The 23,223-nt window shown below is 40.1% G+C and overlaps 2 protein-coding genes across 7 annotated transcripts in view; both read right to left on the reverse strand.

The window, feature by feature from the left end:
- Positions 1 to 7,056: 7,056 nt before the first annotated feature.
- LOC113062491 (uncharacterized) lies at positions 7,057 to 14,621 on the reverse strand. 2 transcript variants are annotated; one of them, XR_003278541.1, is made up of 2 exons: positions 7,684 to 14,621; positions 7,057 to 7,280 (listed from the first exon to the last, which is right to left on the reverse strand). XR_003278541.1 is itself a non-coding variant. In XM_026232384.1 (2 exons), the coding sequence occupies exon 2, from the start codon at positions 13,766 to 13,768 to the stop codon at positions 7,898 to 7,900; it is 5,871 nt and encodes a 1,956-aa protein (XP_026088169.1). In that variant the 5' UTR covers positions 13,769 to 13,952; positions 14,356 to 14,621; the 3' UTR covers positions 7,057 to 7,897. The 2 variants fall into 2 exon arrangements, 1 of the variants encoding a protein (XP_026088169.1); XM_026232384.1 differs by having other exon boundaries at positions 7,057 to 13,952; positions 14,356 to 14,621.
- A 1,983-nt stretch (positions 14,622 to 16,604) lies between these two features.
- Positions 16,605 to 23,223, reverse strand: part of LOC113062523 (uncharacterized) — a 34,872-nt gene continuing 28,253 nt past the window's right edge. For 4 of the 5 annotated variants that reach the window (XR_003278547.1, XR_003278546.1, XM_026232433.1 and 1 more), the window contains one exon: positions 19,722 to 22,459. The gene's annotated coding sequence lies outside the window, so the exon portion shown is untranslated. Of the gene's footprint in view, positions 19,013 to 19,721; positions 22,460 to 23,223 lie in introns of those variants that run through there. The other variant, XR_003278545.1, reaches the window with a different exon arrangement.

Consider the following 23,223-nt stretch of genomic DNA (forward strand, 5'->3'; position numbering starts at 1 on the left):
TTACTGACCCCAAACTATTGAACTGTAGTGAATATTGTTATAAAATATTTATATTTTAAATAAATGCTCTTCTTTTTAACTTTTTATTCATCAAAGAATCCTGAAAAAAGTATAACAGATTCCAAAATAATATTTATCAGCAAAACTGTTGATAATTCTAATAATAAATCATCATATTATTCTGATTTCTGATGATCATGTGACACTGAAGACTGGAGGAATGATGCTGAAAATACAGCTGCACATCACATGAATAAATTACACTTTCATGTATATTAAAATAGAACAATGTTAATAATATTTCACAATATTACATGTTTTCCTGTATTTTTGTTCAAATAAATGCTGTCTTGAGTAAAATAAATTCCTGTAAAAAAACATTAAAAATCATTCTGATCCCAAACTCTGACCTGTAGTGTGTGTGTGTGTGTGTGTGTGTGTGTGTGTATATATAAGCCCAATAACACACTAGGCAAGGCAAGGCAAGTTTATTTATATAGCAAATTTCATACACAATGGTAATTCAAAGTGCTTTACATAAAAGAAAGTAAAATAATCAAAGAAAAATTATAACAAAAATAAAACAAGCTATTTTAAAACTTTTAAAATGATTAAAAAATTTACTTAATTAAAATGAATTTTAAAACGGTTACTAAATTATTTTACATAAAAAACAGTGAAAATATAGTGCAATCAGTTCAGACATTGCAAAGTGCTCAATCAATAAATTCACAGCTACTCAGATGAGTTTTAAGTCTAGATTTAAATGTGACTAGTGTTTTAGCACATCTGATCTCTTCTGGAAGCTGATTCCAACTGCGAGCGGCATAGAAACTAAAAGCAGATTTCCCTTGTTTTGTGTGAACCCTTGGTATTTCTAACTGACTCGATCCTAATGATCTGAGTGCTCTGTTACGTATCTAAAAATAAATCGCTATAGTAAAAGAGAAATAATAAGAGGAGTGAAGTTTCTTACCGTTCTGCTGTGTTTGGTCCGCAGCGCGTCACCGCACCTCACACGCGCGTTTACAGCGCTAAATTAATCATCTTTGCTAATTTTTATACATTTACTTCATTGTCAGGTTCAGGTACTTCATTTATTATTGTTCAATGAACTGTTTGAAACAAAAAAAGTTGCATATCAGTAATTATTCGAAATGATAAAAAAATATATATATAAAATAATAATTTCTATTTTAATATCCTTTTATAATATAATTTATTTCTGTGACGTGCAGCTGTATTTTCAGCATCATTCCTCCAGTCTTCAGTGTCACATGATCTTTAGAAATCATGAAAATATGATTATTTATTATTAGAACTATTAATAGTTGTGCTACCAAATATTATTTTGGAATCTGCGATACTTTTTTCAGGATTCTTCGATGCATAATTTTTTTTTTTAAAAAAACAGTGTTTATTCCAAATATAAATCTGTTCTAACAATATTAATCTTTGATTTAACTTCTTATCAATTTAACACATCCTGAATAAAAGATTCTAAAATCTAATAAATAATACAATTTCTTATAAAAAAAAAGAAAGGATACAAATTTACCGAGTTGCTTACATGCTCCGAAGTGCCGATCTGAATCAACCGAGTCGGAACATGCTCCGAAGTGCCGATCTGAATCAACCGATCAACCGAGTCGCGAACATTCTCCGAAGTGCCGATCTGAATCAACCGATCAACCGAGTCGCGAACATGCTCCGAAGTGCCGATCTGAATCAACCGAGTGGCGAACATGCTCCGAAGTGCCGATCTGAATCAACCGATCAACCGAGTCGCGAACAGGCTCCGAAGTGCCGATCTGAATCAACCGAGTCGCGAACATGCTCCGAAGTGCCGATCTGAATCAACCGAGTCGCGAACAGGCTCCGAAGTGCCGATCTGAATCAACCGAGTCGCGAACAGGCTCCGAAGTGCCGATCTGAATCAACTATGTAAAAAAAAAAAAAACAGAATACGGTTCTTACCAAATTCTTTTAACACGTTCTTAATCATAATTAGTTTCTAAACAATGACAGGAACTTTCAGAGCTGATTTCAAAGTTTCTGCGTTTATAAAACAACTCTATGAAAGATCACGTATCTAAAAATAAATCGCTATAGCAAAAGATAAATAATAAGAGGAGTGAAGTTTCCTACCGTTCTGCTGTGTTTGGTCCTCACGCGCGTCTTACGCTCCGCGGCGCGTCACCGCACCTCACACACGCGTTTACAGCTCTAAATTAATCATCTTTGCTAATTATTATACATTTACTTCATTGTCAGCTTCAGGTACTTCGTTTATTATTGTTCAATTAACTGTTTGAAACAAAAAAAGGTTGTATTTCAGTAATAATTAAAAATTATCAAAATCAAATATATAAAATAATGGTTTCTATTTTAATATCGTTTAAAATATAATTTATTTCTGTGATGTGCAGCTGTATTTTCAGCATCATTCCTCCAGTCTTCAGTGTCACATGATCTTTAGAAATCAAGGAAATATGATTATTTCTTATTAGAACTATTAATAGTTGTGCTACCAAATATTATTTTGGAATCTGCGACACTTTTTTCAGGATACTTCGATGTATAATTTTTTTTTAAAGAACAGCGTTTATTCCAAATATAAATATCTTCTAACAATATTAATCTTTTATATCACTTCTTATCAATTACATCCTGAATAAAATATTCTAAAATCTAATAAAGGATACAATTTCTTATAAAAAAAGAAAGGAGAAAAATTTACTGACCCCAAACTATTGAACTGTAGTGAATATTGTTAGAAAATATTTATATTTTAAATAAATGCTCTTCTTTTTAACTTTTTATTCATCAAAGAATCCTGAAAAAAGTATAACAGATTCCAAAATAATTTTTATCAGCAATACTATTTATAATTCTAATAATAAATCATCATATTATTCTGATTTCTGAAGATCATGTGACACTGAAGACTGGAGGAATGATGCTGGAAATACAGCTGCACATCACATGAATAAATTACACTTTCATGTAAGTGTTCCCCGCTAGGGAAGTCGTGACCTAATGGTTAGAGAGTTGGACTCCCAATCTAAAGGTGTCGGCAAAAATTGTGGGTGGGTTAGTGCATGTACAGTTCTCTCTCCACCTTCAATACCACGACTTAGGTGCCCTTGAGCAAGGCATTGAACCCCCAACTGCTCCCCGGGCGCCGCAGCATAAATGGCTGCCCACTGCTCCAGGTGTTTGTTCACAGTGTGTGTGTACTTCGGATGGGTTAAATGCAGAGCACAAATTCTGAGTATGGGTCACCATACTTGGCTGAATGTCACGTCACTTTTTTTTTTTTTTAAATAGAAAAATGTTAATAATAATTACACTCTAAAAAATATTGTGTAGCTCAAAAAAAAAAATAATCAACGCAACAGTTTGCATCAATATATTTGCGTTATGACAACTTCTAATAACATTACGTTCAGCAAACAAACTATATTTAGTTAGACAAATTACCTTTTACTCTTTAGACAGAGGTATTTTTAAGTACCCTAAACTCTATTTTTTAAGTTGAGTACTTGAAAAAATTAAGTTGTTCCAACATTTTTTTTACATAAATTTTAAAATAAATTCAGTGTTATGTACGCAATTTCCATAATTATACATCCAAGTTTTCAAGTTCACAACCTATGAAAAATTAAGTTGCTTTAATTGTTTTGCATTTTTTTACTTCATGTTTTTGTTCATTCATTTAGTTGTTTGTAAGAAATTAATTAATTCAACAAAATATTTGTTAGTGAACTTTTTTTTATTTTTATTTTGAAATTGTTTATTTTACAAAATGTGTACTCCCCACAAATTATAAACAAACTGGCCCTACAGATCTGCCTTTAAAACATTTGTATGCTTCCTCAGTTATGCAATCACAATGAATAAATTCCAACACAGCAAAGTTATTGGCACTTACATGTTTTTCCACAGTGTCAAACAATCTGTAGAACTTTAAGTTTGAAAACTATTTCATCACAGTAAACCCCATTTTAAAACATTTAAGATTGCTACTGTCACAATGACATTCGTATATTAACCTCGTTTTTTTTAAGCAGTATGAAATATAACACAAAGATCAGCCTACAGTAGACAGCCTACAGTTTCAAAAACAAAACAAAAAAGTGAACAAAAATTCCCCTGGAACAAGTAGAGATTTCAGAAAATACTTTTCTTCAGATGCATTACTTTTGCACTGGGTTTCAGTCCATCACGTTCAAGAAACAGCTTCTGAAACACTTCACAGATACTGTATATTTAAGTTCCTTGGGGTAACTCAGATTCAGAGCATATATTATGCCCATTAGCAGAGCAGCACCTTGAGAAATCCATTCCATTCAGGATTTGAGGAGTCCATTCAGAAAGGTGGCCGTCTTGAGGTCAATATCTGCCTTCATTTTGCAAGCATCTTGTTTACTCTCGCTTATAAACTTTTTGTTGCTCTTTTTGTTGTGTTGTTTTTTATCCTCATTTGTAAGTCACTTTGGATAAAAGCATCTGCTAAATGAATAAATTTAAATAAAAACTTATTCAACTCAAATAAACACTTGTATGATGCAGTATTAGAATTAGAATTTAATTTAGGGTCCTGAAACACCCTGACCATTGCTACATAAAAAAAATTGAAATTCATCCTATTTTGTTTTAATTTTCTCTTACTAATATATATAGTTACTGATGCTATGGACTGTGGGATTACTAACTGACTATTAACAAAAATCTGTCTCTACACCTCTTTTCTCTTTATTAAAAGTTGATCTAGACAAGTACATGATTGAATCAAATGTTTTGCAAATTCGTTCGAAAGACCTGATCTCAAATGATTTGCCAAACGCGTTTCGGAGTCCCGTTCTGAATCAAATGTTTTGTGAACGAATCTCAAGTTATTTTCCAGTGAAAGCATTATTGAGAAGTTGTCGTCATAGCACAAAGCCCCTCCCTCGATTTCAAGGTCTCTGCCACGTTGGAAGGATACCGGCGGCGAAACAGGATTGTTATATATATATATATATATATATATATATATATTTTTTGTTTAAGTTACTACACAATGCAGGAGTTTAAAAGCCACAAGTCTTTGGAAAGTTACGAGGCTTTCTACTGTGGCTGGGTCCATCTACAGCAGGTGATGAAAACAGTGTTGTACTGGACAAAGTAAGTTTATTCACATGCGTTTTAGTGTATTGTTATTACATTGCATTTAGACTGCACATCTTGACCAAAATGACAAAGTAATTAACTGTGACTGTTTCGTAAACACTAGATTGTATTGAGATGTTCAATGTATAGGATCGCTTCCAACATGTTTTGATGTAGGCTAAAGCTGTGTATGTTTAGTTATGATTTGATTTTAGCCCAATGACACATACTGTACCAGGTTTTTGTGTTGGGGGCTGCAAAGTGGACAAACCAGTTCTGGTGATTGCAAGTGTGATTGCAAGATGTAAATGTCCGGGTTAGATTAAAGCCATTAACAGCGTGAAAGCAAAGCAACAAACATTGTAAACAATATAATTCCCAATGTCCATATGTGTGCACTGAGGTAAATTGTTCAGGTCTCTGTGCCGCTGCAGGGAGCTTGCTGAGAGCTTCTCCAAACACAGCTGTTTTACGCTTGGTGTGACCTTGTTGCTGTAAGGTCCCCTTTCTTTCGCCTTATGTTTTTGCATTGCTTTTCTTTCTCGTATTCGTAGATCCATCTTGATCTGTTCCGCCGACAAAATAAATGCGCAAAGATGAAAGCGCTCTGAAATGTTTAGTCGCGCCTCTGTGAAGTTCTGAAGGCATTGCCCCTGGCAACGGATAGCGTATCCTGCCATCAGGGCCGACCGGCTCAGACCCCTCCCAAATCAACCGAAATCGGCACGTGACTCCTCAATCTTGCGTTCATTCGCTTGCCGAAAAATGGCGGAGACCAAAAGTAATCAGATGTGTATAGTGTGCCTTTGTGTTCTAATAATAATAATAAAAAAAACGTACCTATTTATCATTACATAGTTTTCCCACCGATGAAAATAAAAAAAATCGTTGGGCTATACAGCGAGAAAAGGCAGCGACAATTACTGTGAGGACAGGTAAGCACTTCACGGAGGATGAGGTCCGTGTCCAACCGGAGTACGGTCGATCTCGCACCGTGGGCTGTGTCTTCCAGTACAATACATTTAATCACGGACGAGGGAGAACTGAACAGACCGGGTATTTAAACAGTCAGGAGGTGATGAGGGAACTATAAACAGGTGGGGATCAATCACTTAACCAAAACAAGAACAGGAAGACCAAAAAAGGAAAAAGAAAGTTCATAAACGTGACAACTGTGTTAACCTAACTGAGACTTGTTATAGCACTTATATATCATTGCTCTTTTTGTTTTTTTGATTGCTTCCACATGTCTTCATCTGTTAGTCGCTTTGGATAAAATTGTCTGCTAAATGAATAAATGTAAAATATAGTACATGATAGCAGTTATGCTAACAGTCGAGCAGGTTAGTGAAGCTGTGTTTTTATACTTTTGCCATCACCCTTTTATACTGCTCTCTTTCTGGCTTAAATCACACAAAATTAACAAAGACATTTAAAGTTATCAATAAAATCCACAACAATGTAGGAAATACGAGCAGTTGAACAAACACCTGTTGTACAAGCAGAATTCAAATGATTTTATAATGGTTTGTAGGTTATTTAACTTTGAATTGATGTTCTAAGTAACTGGTATATTATTGCATAAATGTGATATTAACTCTCCAAATGAATGAGTTGTTTTTATTAAAGTGTAATGTTTAACACAAAATAATACATGTATTGTTGTTTGCTTTGTTAATTAAGTTCTCTTGCTGAGGCATGGGAAAAATAAAGGAGCTGGAAAAAACACCTGCTAGTGACATCAGCATCATCTACACACCGTCTAGTGACATCATGCTCCTCCTCACCTGCTAGTGACATCAGCATCATCTACTCACCTGCTAGTGACATCATGCTCCTCCTCACCTGCTAGGTGACATCAGCATCATCTACTCACCTGCTAGTGACATCATGCTCCTCCTCACCTGCTAGTGACATCAGCATCATCTACACACCTGCTAGTGACATCAGCATCATTTTCTCCCCTGCTAGTGACATCATGCTTGTAGGATTTGGAATGCGAGTTATCAAAAGACTGTGGAAGGGATCACTTGCACTGGTAGGCCGGTCAGAGCCCAGGAACTCAGTCAACAACAGTTCTTTCTTTGAGGACTTTACTTTCCCATTTAGCATATAACAGGTGTGGTCTGTATAAAAATAACAAATACAAAAAGGTGAATAATACAGATTTTAAACCCAACAAATTAACATTACTAGCAATATTACTGAATATAAGTGAAATGCTACAGCTCAATGGATTGGCATATTAGCATCTGAATAGGTAATTTTACCACATAATCCTCATTAACACACTTATACTTGCAATTTACAGCAGACAGATTAACTAAAGACAATCTATCTCAATGTAGAACATGAGAACAGTAGAGATAAAGCAATTGTAAAATATCTCGGCAGATATACATAACGTGCTTGTAAACAAACGCTGGTTATGCACGCACAATCTATCGAAAATAATTATCATATCTGCAAATGCCTGCAAGATTATAACTTAATCTCAATACTAAACATAATTTACCAAGAACAACTCACTTTTAGGATGCACGCACACATATTATGCTTGTATTGGATCGGCTAATGTCTCTTCTCTTCAACTTTGCTGCGCAATGGTAAAATGGCGATAAGACTTAAAAGGGCAACACACCTTAAAGGGGCAACACGTCTTAAAAGGGTCATGCATGCAAGCCGTTTGTACAGCCGCCCCCAAATTGTGTTCAATTTGACACTTGAGAAGGTTGCATGTGTGTCACTGCTGCTGCGTTGGGGTATTGGTCTCCTCTGTATCATCTTCAGGAATGGGGGGTAGAGCCACAAGTCGAGCTACAGGTCTAGTATAAATTTTCCCTTGAACTTGGACATCCACTGATCTCACTTGCGAATCTTGACTGGGATGCACCTGGACTACCTTTCCAATTGGCCAATGGGCTCTGGGCTGATGAGGATCCATTATCATGACTATTGTGCCGGTGGTCATATTAGGGAATGTATGTTGCCATTTCTGTCTGACTTGCAAGTTCGGAAGGTAATGGCGGATAAAAGAGGACCAGAAGTGGTCAGCTAACACTTGAGAGTGTCTCCAACGGCGACGACTCAATCCCTCTTCTTTAGGGTATATGACTGTAGGTAGGGAGTTGTCTAGCCGCCCTGTGAGAAGAAGGTTGGGTGTTACTGGATCAGGATCAGCCACATTGCAAGACACATACCCGAGGGGTTTGGAGTTAAGAATGTTCTCTACTTCGATCAGAACAGTCCTGAGTACTTCCTCTGGTACTGTTTGGTCCCCAATAGTTGTAGATAGTGCCATTTTAATGGATCTTATCTCCCTTTCCCACACTCCCCCAAAGTGTGGTGCTGCAGGGGGATTGAAATGGAATGCTATCTTTTGTGGTGCGAGTTTTCGCTGGAGATCAGGTGACATGGCCTGGAATGCCTCGCACAGTTCCCGTTCACCACCTCGGAAATTTGTTCCTTGGTCTGACAGTAATTCTACTGGGGAACCTCTTCGAGCAATAAACCTACGTAGCGACATCAAAAATGAATCTGTGTCCAAGCTGTTAAGCAGGTCCACGTGTACGGCTCGTGTGGTAAGACACTTGTAGAGGATTCCCCACCTCTTTTCTACTCGTCGACCAATCTTTACAAGGAAAGGGCCGAAGCAATCCATACCGGTGGAATGGAAGGCTGGTTTGTAGAGGCGTAAACGTGCCACAGGAAGGTCTGCCATTTTGGGAAAGGTAGGTTTGGCTCTGAGTCTTTGACATTCTGTACAGGCATGCTGTAAGATGCGGATGGCTGCTCTTCCTCTTAACACCCAGTATTTTCTCCCTATTTCTGCAAACACCCGATCAGGGCCTGGATGACAGAGTCTTTCATCAAAATCTTGAAGCAGTAATTTCACGGCTGGATGTCTAGAATCTAGTACGATTGGATGTTTCAGGGCAGGATCTAAGGTTTCTGCATGTCGTAACCTACCACCAACCCGGATTAGATTGGTCGATGTGTCATATTCTGGAGTTAAGGTAAGTAAGCGGCTATTGTGTTGAAGAGGTTTGCCTGATCTCAACCGTTGTAATTCTTCAGGAAAACTCTCACTTTGCACCTTCTGGAGTATGACTGTCTCTGCTGTTTGGTAAGTGTTTGCTGTAGGTTCTCCTGACTCTCCAGCCGCCCCATGTAGCTCCTGTGCAATGGCCTTCACCAGCTCTGTCCAGGTCTTGTACTCACTGCCAAATTGTCCGTTTACAGCTACAACTCCACAGAATGCGGATTTCTTGAACTCAGACTTGTCAATCTCGGGGCACTCTGTAGGGTTTGCTGGCCAGTTCTCTGAGGAAAGGAGCAGGAATGGGGGCCCATGGCTCCATCTGTTTGGCTTAGCAAGGTCTTTTAGAGTCTTTCCTCTTGTAAGGTCATCCGCTGGATTTTGAGCTGAATCCACGTATCGCCAAGCGGTGGTGTTGGTAAGCTCATGGATTTCAGCCACTCTGGTACCGACGAAAACCTTGAAATGGCAAGACTCTGACTGAATCCAAGACAGCACTGTAGTAGAGTCTGTCCAGAGAACTGTGTGGCGAAGTGGCAATGTTAATTCCTTCTGCAACTGGGTTTTTAGCTGTGCACCAATTACCGCAGCACAGAGCTCCAAGCGGGGTATTGACAGGACTCTTTTAGGTGCTACTCTAGAACGTGCCAATACGAATGACAGATGGATCTTACCCTGCTGATCTTCAGTGCGCAGGTAGGCGACTGCTCCATATGCGCTCTCTGAAGCATCACTGAACACGTGAAGGTCTATAATAGATCTTGTCTGATCTACTGAAGCTGGTACATATGATCTTGGGAAACTGATTTTGTGAAGAAACTGCAGCTGATTTTCCCATTCATTCCAGCTCTGAACCAAGGCTTGGGGAAGTTGAGTGTCATCCCAGCTGTGCTGCTTGTTCCAAAGTTGTTGGACCAGTACCTTAGCCCTTGTAGTATACGGGAGGATATATCCTAAGGGGTCATACTGACTGGCTAAAACTTTGTAAATAATCCTCATGGTTGGAGCCCCATGATCGATGGGCCGGTGACGGTAAGTCAGAACATCTGCTGGGCAATTCCAGCTAAGGCCCAATGTGGACTCTTGGACATCAGTCTTTTCATGGGCTAGCCAGAGTTCAAACCCATCCGATCTTGCTTCAGGTGGAAGATGGTTAATGACAGCTGGAATATTGCTGGCCCATTGCCTCAATTCAAAGCCTCCTTCAGCTAACAGACCTCTCAGCTTATCAACCAATTGCTTAGCCTCCTCTGGTGATGGCAAGCTCTGCAAGCAATTGTCAACATAAAAGCATCGTTCTATGGAGAACCTTACATCATCACCCGGTTGGCTATGGTCTCTTACATGCTGTTGTAAGGCAAAGGTTGCACAGCAGGGGCTGCACGTTGCCCCAAATGGCAGAACCTGCCATTCAAAGACATCAGGGGTGCCCTTTTCCCTGGAGTCACGCCAGATAAACCGAAGAAGTGATCTATCTTCAGGAAGAAGGCGGACCTGGTGGAACATGCCCCGGATATCCGCACTGATGGCGACTGTATGTTCACGGAATCTGAGTAAGACCCCAAGGAGAGATGAACCCAAGATGGGGCCAGCGAGGAGTGAATCATTTAAGCTGAGACCATTAAACTGAAATGAGCAATCAAACACCACACGATTCTTGCCATTATGGTGCACCATGTGATGTGGAATAAACCAGCACTCACCACCACCTTCTCTTTCTTCTGGACTGAGCATTCTGATTGCTCCTGACTGAACCAATTTCTGGATTTCGGAGGAATAGGCATCAGCTTGTTGCGGGTCTCTGGCAAGTTTCCTCTCAGTACTTCGTAGGCGTGGCATGACTGCTTCCATAGTGGCGTGAAGATGGGGCATGTCACCTTTACGTAACAAGGGTGTTGCATACCGGCGTATTCCATCCACCTTTATGCGAATTGTTTTGGCTTCCAGCAGTTCGATGGCCCTTTGGTCCTGCTTTGACCTTGTGCACTCCGTTTCATTCCGAAAGGGCAAAACATCCACTTGCCACAGCCTATTAACATTCTTGCACAATTCTGTGGTGCTAAGAGGAAGGGATATGTGGAGACACTCCTTTGGCTTGAGTCGCTGCTCTAACAGGCTGGTAGGGCCCTGCAGTGTCCAGCCTAGTTTGGTTCTTATTGCAGCGGGGCCACCAGGTGGACCAAGTCTTACCGGCTCAATTGGTGTGATCATGTGAGTTTGATCTGCGCCAACAAGGATGAGAGGTTTGGCCTTTTCAAAGCTCTGCAATGGTAGTCCAGCCAAATGTTTGTACTGCCTTTGCAGCTTAGCTATTGGGTACGAGTGGTCAATGAGATCAAGCTGTGGTGCAGTAAAGGCTCTGGATATCAGATATCGCTTCTTTGGATTGTAGTATGGAGAAATGTGGAATGAGACTGAAGCCCCTTCAAGGGTTTGCACATCATGACGGATTGTTCTCAGAGCTAAGCTTTCTTCAGTACCTCTCAAGCCAAGTTTTCGTACTGCATCTGGCAGAAGCATGGTACGCTCAGAACCGTCATCAAGGATTGCAAATGTGTCTAATGTGCAACTGCCATGATGTAGGAGTACTCTGACAATCTTGAGCAAAACTTTATTACTGCTGACTGGTTTGTTCAGGTAAAGTGTCTGTGTCGCTGAACTAACTAGGCAAGCCTCGGTTTTGGATGACACTGTGACAGGCCTCTCATTTACTTCATGGAGGATTCGTAGATGCTTCCTTTGACAAAGTGGACATGGTTTCTTTAGACCACAATGGGCAGCCTGATGGGCAAGACCACAACGCCAGCATCTCCTATTGGATCGTATCCACTCTGAGAGTTGATCTTTGGTGAGGGTCGGAATTTGAGGGCACTGACTGAAAGCATGTTCAGAGTTCTGACAGTAAGAGCAATATACCATGGGCCTACCTTTAGCTTTCTCATCAACCTTGGCAGGAGAATTTGCAGTGGCTCTCACATCAACACTATTTCCAGACCCAGTCAGTACTGTGGCAGTGGTTTGGCGTGCTCGTGGAGCTACTCGGAAATCTCGTTTGGCTCTACTTTCTCCCTTGGCAGTTTGATCATCATAGCTTTGGCACCAAGACTCATATTTCAGCCATTCTGCCAGATCTACCAATGAGTATGTCACCCCAGGCCGATGTAACATGTGGCGGCGGAAATCAGCCCGTCTTTCAGGTGGCAACTTATTGAGAAGGCGTGCAACATGCGACCCACAATACAACTCAACGCTCCCTGTCTGGCCTAAAGTCTTAAGCAGCCCAACTAGAGACTGCACTTGAAGAGAGAACTTCTCAAAGGCTGAAAGGTCATTGCGGCTTATATCAGGTGAATCAAGAATAGTGGCAATCCGTCTTAATGCTACTTGGTGAGGCTGACCGAACCGCTCATTCAGGGCCAACATGGTGTCTCGATAAGGTGTAGGGGAGTGCAAGAAGGAGTCTGCTATTAGACAAGCATCTTCTAATTTCAAGTGGTTAACCAGTACTTGATATTTGAACATCTCAGTACTATCAGGTGGCAGAAGATTTTCCAAGGCTATTTTTAATCGAGCAAACTCACTTGGGTCTTTGGTGCAGAAGTAAGGAATGGTGGGCGAGGGACCTTTGTAATATTTCTCTGTCAGATCCACAGATGCCATGGGAGGTGACGCATTATAGGAAACTGTCCTGTGTTGTTCAGGATAAAGACTTCCTGGTTGTTCATGTGCATTTGGAGGACCTATCTGTCGTGCAGGATACTGGCCATACCTAAACTGGTTACCATATGAACTTGGATAGCCGAAATCCCTAGTCTTTTCAACAGAAGTGAGTCTAGGAGTGATTGTTGGTGTGGCTCTTGTAGTGCTCTTAATCCTTTGCCTGCCGCACTGATTGATATTTTCTGGCTCATCGTATGAAATGGGTGGAGGAGGCTCTGGCCAGTCTTCATCATCTGCATATGCTTCATCGTGGAATTTAACTGATGGATAATCAGAACGGGTGTTGGACATAGATAAAGGCTTTTGGAGACTACAGGCTCTGTCTAAAAGCTGGATCAGCTCATCTTTGGCGGTCTTAATTCGTTTAAGATCAGCTTGGATGGCCTTCTGTGTTTCACGAAGCTTTAAATTCTCCTCTGAGATCCTTTGTAACTTTAGGGAACTAGCATCGGATCTGTCACTCTGGTATCCATCACCTTCATCACCAAGGGGAACGAACTCTGCACCGTATTCAGACTGTAGCTGTCGGTTTGGATATTGTGGTGATGACTGGTAGGCAGGACTGGAAATGTGCTGCTGCAGAAGACGTGGATGGTCACAATGCTTATCCCTGACCGTCAGCCTCGACGGGGAAGAAATGGTGGGTAAACCATGTGCTCTCTTAGGCTTTGCAGCAGATGCTCCAACCTGTGGCGAAGAGTAATCGTCATCAGATGACTCCACTGGTTGTTCTCTTGTACTAACTGGTAACACGGTTTTATGGAAGCTCTGCAAGTCCACCTCATAATCTTGTATATAGGCTGGACGGCACTTTGTGCGAACCGAGGGGTTTACTGTTTCAGGACTGGCTGACATCTTAATCCAGAGAAGTGATCATCCGGCTCGAAGGACCATTTTGTAGGATTTGGAATGCGAGTTATCAAAAGACTGTGGAAGGGATCACTTGCACTGGTAGGCCGGTCAGAGCCCAGGAACTCAGTCAACAACAGTTCTTTCTTTGAGGACTTTACTTTCCCATTTAGCATATAACAGGTGTGGTCTGTATAAAAATAACAAATACAAAAAGGTGAATAATACAGATTTTAAACCCAACAAATTAACATTACTAGCAATATTACTGAATATAAGTGAAATGCTACAGCTCAATGGATTGGCATATTAGCATCTGAATAGGTAATTTTACCACATAATCCTCATTAACACACTTATACTTGCAATTTACAGCAGACAGATTAACTAAAGACAATCTATCTCAATGTAGAACATGAGAACAGTAGAGATAAAGCAATTGTAAAATATCTCGGCAGATATACATAACGTGCTTGTAAACAAACGCTGGTTATGCACGCACAATCTATCGAAAATAATTATCATATCTGCAAATGCCTGCAAGATTATAACTTAATCTCAATACTAAACATAATTTACCAAGAACAACTCACTTTTAGGATGCACGCACACATATTATGCTTGTATTGGATCGGCTAATGTCTCTTCTCTTCAACTTTGCTGCGCAATGGTAAAATGGCGATAAGACTTAAAAGGGCAACACACCTTAAAGGGGCAACACGTCTTAAAAGGGTCATGCATGCAAGCCGTTTGTACAATGCTCCTCCTCACCTGTTAGTGACATCAGCATCATCTACTCACCTGCTAGTGACATCATGCTCCTCCTCACCTGCTAGTGACACCATGCTCCTCCTCACCTGCTAGGTGACATCAGCATCATCTACACACCTGCTAGTGACATCATGCTCCTCCTCACCTGCTAGTGACATCAGCATCATCTACACACCTGCTAGTGACATCATGCTCCTCCTCACCTGCTAGTGACATCAGCATCATTTTCTCCCCTGCTAGTGACATCATGCTCCTCCTCACCTGTTAGTGACATCAGCATCATCTACTCACCTGCTAGTGACATCATGCTCCTCCTCACCTGTTAGTGACATCAGCATCATCTACTCACCTGCTAGTGACATCATGCTCCTCCTCACCTGCTAGTGACATCATGCTCCTCCTCACCTGCTAGTGACATCAGCATCATCTACTCACCTGCTAGTGACATCATGCTCCTCCTCACCTGCTAGTGACATCAGCATCATCTACTCACCTGCTAGTGACATCATGCTCCTCCTCACCTGCTAGGTGACATCAGCATCATCTACTCACCTGCTATTGACATCATGCTCCTCCTCACCTGCCAGTGACATCAGCATCATCTACTCACCTGCTAGTGACATCATGCTCCTCCTCACCTGCTAGTGACATCAGCATCATTTTCTCCCCTGCTAGTGACATCATGCTCCTCCTCACCTGTTAGTGACATCAGCATCATCTACTCACCTGCTAGTGACATCATGCTCCTCCTCACCTGCTAGTGACATCAGCATCATTTTCTCCCCTGCTAGTGACATCATGCTCCTCCTCACCTGTTAGTGACATCAGCATCATCTACTCACCTGCTATTGACATCATGCTCCTCCTCACCTGTTAGTGACATCATGCTCCTCCTCACCTGTTATTGACATCAGCATCATCTACTCACCTGCTAGTGACATCATGCTCCTCCTCACCTGCTAGTGACATCAGCATCATCTACACACCTGCTAGTGACATCATGCTCCTCCTCACCTGCTAGTGACATCAGCATCATCTACACACCTGCTAGTGACATCATGCTCCTCCTCACCTGTTATTGACATCAGCATCATCTACTCACCTGCTAGTGTCATCAGCATTATCTACACACCTGCTAGTGACATCAGCATCATCTACTCACCTGCTAGTGACATCAGCATCATCTACTCACCTGCTAGTGACATCAGCATCATCTACTCACCTGCTAGTGTCATCAGCATTATCTACACACCTGCTAGTAACATCAGCATCATCTACTCACCTGCTAGTGACATCAGCATCATCTACTCACCTGCTAGTGACATCAGCATCATCTACTCACCTGTGTATATCAGTGACATCATGCTAAACCCCAGCAAAATATGCCTCCCCGATGGATTCGCACGCGGCACGAGTTGCACAACAATCTTAAACCCACGTCCCGGCACAGCAGCTTTGGCAAGGAACTCAGCAGCAAAAACACGGAACACCCTCCTGCAACAACCAATACATCATACATTTATAATACTTCCCTCTAATTACTAATGCCACACAGGTGTTCCTTTTCCACAGCGTCATGGGAAAACAGGGAGGACGCTCTCAGTATTAACACTCCCCTTATTTAAGGATGAGCAGCTTACAAGTTCGCAAAAATTTGAATCAGATAGGGACTCCAAAGCGCCTTTCGCGAATAATTTGAGATCTGCTTCGGAGTTCAAAAACATTTGATTCAGATCGTGACTCCGAAGCGCGTTTCACGAATCATTTGAGATCAGGTCTTTCGAGCGGATTTTGCAAAACATTTGATTCAATCATGTACTTGTCTAGATCAACTTTTAATAAAGAGAAAAGAGGTTTAGAGACAGATTTTTGTTAATAGTCAGTTAGTAATCCCACAGTCCATAGCACCAGTAACTGTATAATTTAGTAAGGGAAAATTAAAACAAAATAGGATGAGTTTCAATTTTTATTTTATTTTTGTAGCAATGGTCATCTTAACCTCTGTGCAGTGTTAGGGTATTTCAGGACCCCAAATTAAATTATAATATTGCATCATACCAGTGTTTATTTGAGTTGAATATTTCTATATTCATGTAAGGAAGCGAAGCCATAATTTGATAAGTTTACATTTACATTTATTAATTTAGCAACAACACAACAAAACCCTAATAAGCAAGAATAAACAAGATGCATGCAAAATGAAGGCAGATATTGTGTAACAGCAGCAGCAGAGATTATTAACCGTAAATAAAAACATTTAAAACTCTGATTCCTCGATTTAAAAAAAATAAATAAATGTAGCAAAACATTAGATTCAGATGATATGTAGAACTCTCTGTGATTATCAGAGTCGGACTGTGTGTGTTGTTTTGTCCGGGGCTCGTGGCAGAATATTGAAAGATTAGTCTCACAGTTTAGTATGAATTTGCTGTTTAAAGATAATATTTCTACACATCACTGAGCTTCTCTCACCTCTGACTGTGACTCTGATCAAGGTTTCTCCTGAAGGCTCCAGAACTCTGTATGATCCTGTGTCTCTGGCTGTAAAGTTACTAATGATCAGGTTTCTATCTCTGATGCTGATTCTTTGGCTCTGAATTCCCTCACTTCTGCTCCAGACCTTCATCCACTCTGTGCTTCTTCTCCTCTGATGCTGCACTTTATCAGCTTCTGACAACAGAACATCTAACTTCAGCTGCTCACCCATGTTCACAGAGACCTTTGAAAAATGTATCTCCGATGTGTATGTGGTATTTCACCTTAATAAATATTACATTAATCATCAAATTGTGCTTCAAAATCTTGATTTTACACAACATATATATATACACATACATACATATATATATATATATATATATATTTAACAGAGAGTCAAATCTTTAAAAATCTTTTTAAATAATAATATGGATCCAAAACAACTGGGTACACATTTATAAAAAAAAAAGTGTTTTATGGATTCTTCTTCTAGAAGTCATTTAAGACATGTATCTCAGCGATCTGATAACCAACATCCGGTTGTGTATGTGTGTGGAACCAACATCCAGCTGACGTCACAGTGAGAAGTTCTCATGCACAGAGGAAATGGGTTATTAAAACTGTTGCAAATGTTTTGTTTATATTTTAATTCCATGTTTTACATCGCTTATTGTAAAAACATAGCCTTGTTTTTCAGTATGTTAACTGATCTTCCTCCTCATCTTACTTGAGTCAACTGCACAAAGGAAGTTTGGTAGTTGTGTCACCCCATGTGTGCTTCCGTCATAAGTCATCTTTAGCCTTCACTTCTCTTTGCTACAGGGGCTTGAAAAAAAATATACCGCTGTGTAAATATACCGATATAAATTATACCGCTTCACTGAAAAACAATGATAGTAAATGTTTTTAAGGTAAGTGTTTGCAAACTATTTATTGGAGCTACATTTAAATGAATTTAGTTGAACTTAAAATACATTTAAATGTAGCTCAAATAAATTGATACATTTACAAAAATTTTAGTTGAAGTTTTTTACTATAAAATTTACTAGAAAATGATTATCACTGTAAAAAAGAAGTGTGCTGTTAAATAACAGCAGGTTACTACAATGAAGAAAAAACAATAACTAATATTTATCTAATTTTTCTTCTGTATATTTTTTAACTTAACTTGCAATATCAATCTAAAATCTTGATGGAAAATTAAGTTTTGTGATATACAGACATATAAAAAATGAATACAATAATTATATACATTTAAACACAGTAACTCAAACTGTCTACTTATCTCAGAAAACATAAGTCTCTATCCTGAATCAACACCCAGAGAAACAGTTTCCGGTCAGACACTTCCTCCAACTAAACTTGAAACTGAAGTGTATGATGTTAGGGTTAGGATATAATCAATCAACATTTGATTCTCAACAATGGTGACACAATATTCAGCTAATCTGTGCAACATGCATTACAACATTACTCTTTTTATTGTCACCATTGTTGAGGTTCATGTATTGATTTATCATGACTTTGTGTGTCAGCAGGAATTGCTATTATATGTAAGGATTTTTGATAAAGTAAACTATATTTAAATCGCTTTGTATTCTGTGCATCGTAAACCCTGGTTGCTAGATACTATGTATATCAGTTGTATTAAACTCTGAACGCTGAAACTAACAACAAAATAACATTTCTCCTTTGACCCTGCAGATCAGTCATGTGACCCGTGCAGCTCTAACAGCTGATCTGAGATCAGATTCTCACGATCATGAAGCTGTCAGAGAGAAAAGAGATTCGTTCTGAATCCAGAACTCTGTATGTTCCTGCTTCTCTGTCCTCAAACTGTGAGACAGTCATGTTTCCATCAGTGTGAGTCAGTGGATCACTCCAGACTCCATCTTTTCTCCTCCACACCTCCTTCCACTTGCTCCTGATGCTGCACTTTATCAGCTTCTGACAACAGAACATCTAACTTCAGCTGCTCACCCATGTTCACACACACCTCATCTGAGGAGAAACACAGACAATCATTATTATGATGGAGTCACTCAATCAAGACCCTAAACATACTGATCTGAATATTAAAAAGTTAATTTGTTCATGAGACATCCTGCTGCCTCTGCACTAATGTTACACTAACATTTCACGTCACAAGAAAATCACCAATCACTGAACGTGTCAATCATATGGCCCCATGAAATCCCTTTTATTTTCCCCCAAATTCTATTTTATTTTTTTCCAAATTCCGTTTTTTCCATTTTAATATTTTTGGATTACATTTTTTTCTGTTTTAATTTCTCAACTCCTTTTTAATAGTTACATTTAATTGTATTAATAAAAAAGAATGTCTAATTAATTAAAATCATAACACTTCTACATTTTCACAACAATTTATTAAATGTTTAACAAAAATTACATGTTTATGGCCCTATGAAATGTTTTTTTTTTCGTCACCATAATGTTTTATTGTTACCCAATTCGGTTTTAGCATGTCTAATTATTTAAATGCATAAAACAACTTAATTTTTGTTTTCTTAAAATAGCCTTATGAATTCCAAAACATGGAAGAAATGTTGTGTGATTATTCCTTAAATAATGTTTGTTTCATTTTAGTAGTAGTATGCTATGTACATTTTGCTGAACAATAGTAATACATTTCCAGCAAATACCATGAATACATTTACAGTTCTGTGTATGTGATGTGACGCTAGTTTTACTCAAATCAAACGGTCAAATGCTCATGAAGTGACTCTTAGAACAGTTCTGGAGATGTTGTTCATGTGTTTTCATCCTCATTGAGTGAAACAGCAGACGCTGAAATCACAGCTGATCCCGTCCGCATTTTCTGTATCACGGATATCATAGGGCCTTCAATCATATGTAACACCCTCAAGGGCCAAATAAAACAGAAAAAAAAAAAATCTATCAGATCTATCACCAAAGACAGTAAGTCGTAGAAATAAAGTTGTAGTTCTTTATTAAACAATACCATAAAATTATTCAGGACATGAACTGATTCAGCTGACAGGGGGTACAGTTTCTTAAATTGTCCAACTAGGAATACCAAGAAACCTGAACTACCTATACAGGAAACACTTCACTGAATTCTGGGAAAACCTCAGCAAACCCCCATACACCCTTCACTACAAACCAGAGGCAAACAGTTCTAAAATGTAATACAATAACCATATAACTATCATTACAAACTTATACTCCCATGATGCATTAATGGATTCAAATACCCTCAATTAAAAACAATAATTAAATCTATACTGGTGCTGGTAACTGCATCAGTACAATAAAAACATCCCTTGTAATAGTACACCACAAAATACAGGCTTACCTTCAATTGAGAGAAAGAGCTACACCACAGGACACCCAGCCTCACACGGCTACTAGCCAAATGGATAACTGGTGCTACAAGGACCTTGGCTGCCTTTCCATATTGCCTGTCCTTTAAATTTGGCAACCCTATCAGCAATCTGCAATGGGATTGGTGGTTGCTCCCCAATCACCCCTCCCCTTCTCCTGCTTACCTTGCTACAGTCTTCCCCCTACAATTTTGGTCTTTGCCCCAAGGACAAAAAAACGAAATCCTACTGTTCTTCACCAATATTTGGCTGCCCTACAACCAGAGGACATGGCAATCTGTTAGGGTTGGAATGATGGCCAGCCGAAACCTTAGCAGACCATCGCAGAGGAACAGAACTTTGCAATGCCCCTACCTACCAACATTCCCTGGCCTCATTAGAGCCAGGAGGAGAAGGCATCAACTCATCTGACTGGACAAGATGGTCTAAACTACCCTCAAAGAGAAACACCCAAGACTCCCCAGCAGTCTCCTATTCAAACGACGAGCCAGAGACGGAGCCCTCCGGATCCAATACCATTGGAGAGTCAGGCATTTCAATACTTGGTCTACCTATAGCCTTCCTTAACTCATCCCGATGTACGGTTCTGACTGGAACGTCTCCAGATACCGGCGTCACTGCGTAGACTGCCCAGAGGGACCTCGAATGACCCTATAAAGGCCAGGATCCCAAAAATCCTGAATTTTGTTTCTCCCCTTTACATGATTCCTCAAGTGCACAAGCTGCCCCTCTTCTGAACCTGTATCATTTACTTTCTCATTATATCATTGGTTCCGCTTCTCTACTTTAGCCTGCACTTGCTGCTTCACATCATCATGGGCTACTCTCAAACTTTCTTGATGGTCCTGCACCCAATCCTCTGTGGGACTAAAACTAACCTCTTCGCTCCTTCCCAACAAAAAAAATCCACTGCGAGTCTGGGATCACACCCAAACATCAAATAATAAGGAGTCATAAAGGCAACATGATGGGCAGTGGAATTATAAGCATAAGTAACTTGTGAGAGATGTCGAGGCCAATACTTTTTTTGTTCTTGTAGCAACGTTCTCAAAAGGTCATGCAGGGTACGATTAAATAGTTTCCCTGGGGGTTGTAGGGAGTGGTTCTACTTTTTTTTTTACCCCATAGATTTTACATAACTGCTGAACCACCATACTCTAAAACTTTCTCCCTTCATCAGAATGAATTCGACTTGGAGGTCTGAAACGATGGGACCAATGTTGTACCAACATCTGGGCCACTGTACTAGCTCTTTGGGCTCTAGTAGCCACAGCCTGAATAATACTTTGAAAAAACATCTGTAAAAACAAGAATATTTTCATGGCAGTCACTGGCTGGCTCTAAAATTGTGAAATCTATAGCCAGGATCTCATGAGGGAGGGAGGGTTGAATTGTACCCTGAAAAGACCGAATCTTTGGTTGAACTGCCTTACTTAAAATACATCTTTCACATTGTTGACACCACTGCTCCACTCTCTTTCTGAGTTTAACATCATGCTCCTGAGAAAGTACGGCTCCCAGCCCTCTGTGACTGGTATCTACCAATACAAAATGCTTGGTGAACTCCGCATAGGCCAAGACTGGAGCCATAATCAAACGATGTTTAATGGACTCAAAGGCATGCTCACAGGTCTCATTCCATACTGATCCTAATGGGACCTGAGGCATCTTACCCTTCCTTTTAGGTCCACTCAGCCTACTCACCAATTGATGCAAAGGGGCAGCCAGTGAAACAAAACCCTAAACAAAATGATGGTAGTACCCTTCAAACCCAAGAAACGATCTTAATTCTTAATTCTGCTAAATGCACCAGACGCATCCACTCCCGTACAGCCTCCAACTTACCAGGATCAGTAGCCAATCCCTCAGCAGACACCACATGTCCCAAGTACTTGACCTGTTTTTGAAAGAAAAAAAATGACACTTGGATAACTTAACTTCTAACTCTTGTTGTTGGAGTCGGGAGAACACCTTTTCCAACCTCTCCAGATGTTGACTAACAGATTACATCATCCAGATAAAGCAACACAGAATGATACCGCTGGCCTCCGAACATACACTCCATTAAACGTTGAAATGTGCCCTGTGAATTACAAAGACCAAAGGGCATTCAATTAATTTCAAAGGAACCAAAAGGTTTACAAAAAGCCATCTTGAATGTATCTTTCTCTGCCACTGGCACCTGGTTGTACCAGCTGGCCAGGTCATGAGTGGAGAACCACCTTGCACCTGATAATGCATCAAATGACTCCTCGACTCGAGGGAGGGGTAGGCATTCTTTTGAGTTTTAGCATTTAGTCAAGTCAAGTCACCTTAATTTATATAGCGCTTTAAACAAAATACATTGCGTATTGCGTACAAAGCAACTGAACAACATTCATTAGCAAAACAGTGTGTCAAAAAACCTTGGGAGAAACCAGGCTCAGTTGGGGGACCAGTTCTCCTCTGACCAGATGAAACCAGTAGTTCAATTCCAGGCTGCAGCAAAGTCAGATTGTGCAGAAGAATCATGTTTCCTGTGGTCTTGTCCTGGTGCTCCTCTGAGACAAGGTCTTTACAGGGGATCTGTATCTGGGGCTCTAGTTGTCCTGGTCTCCGCTGTCTTTCAGGGATGTAGAGGTCCTTTCTAGGTGCTGATCCACCATCTGGTCTGGATATGTACTGGATCCGGGTGACTGCAGTGACCCTCTGATCTGGATACAGACTGGATCTGGTGGCCACGGTGACCTCGGAACAAGAGAGAAACAGACTAATATTAGCGAAGATGTCATTCTTCTAATGATGTAGCAAGTACATCAGGTGGTATGGGAAGTGTTCCCGGTTCCGGTTTACCTAATTAATGCAGCC

The sequence above is a fragment of the Carassius auratus genome, chromosome 44 (assembly GCF_003368295.1).
Source record: "Carassius auratus strain Wakin chromosome 44, ASM336829v1, whole genome shotgun sequence".
Taxonomy (NCBI): domain Eukaryota; kingdom Metazoa; phylum Chordata; class Actinopteri; order Cypriniformes; family Cyprinidae; genus Carassius; species Carassius auratus.

Excerpts from the sequence above, each read along its gene's own strand:
- LOC113062491 (XM_026232384.1), bottom strand. The coding sequence starts at position 13,768 with ATGTCAGCCAGTCCTGAAACAGTAAACCCCTCGGTTCGCACAAAGTGC.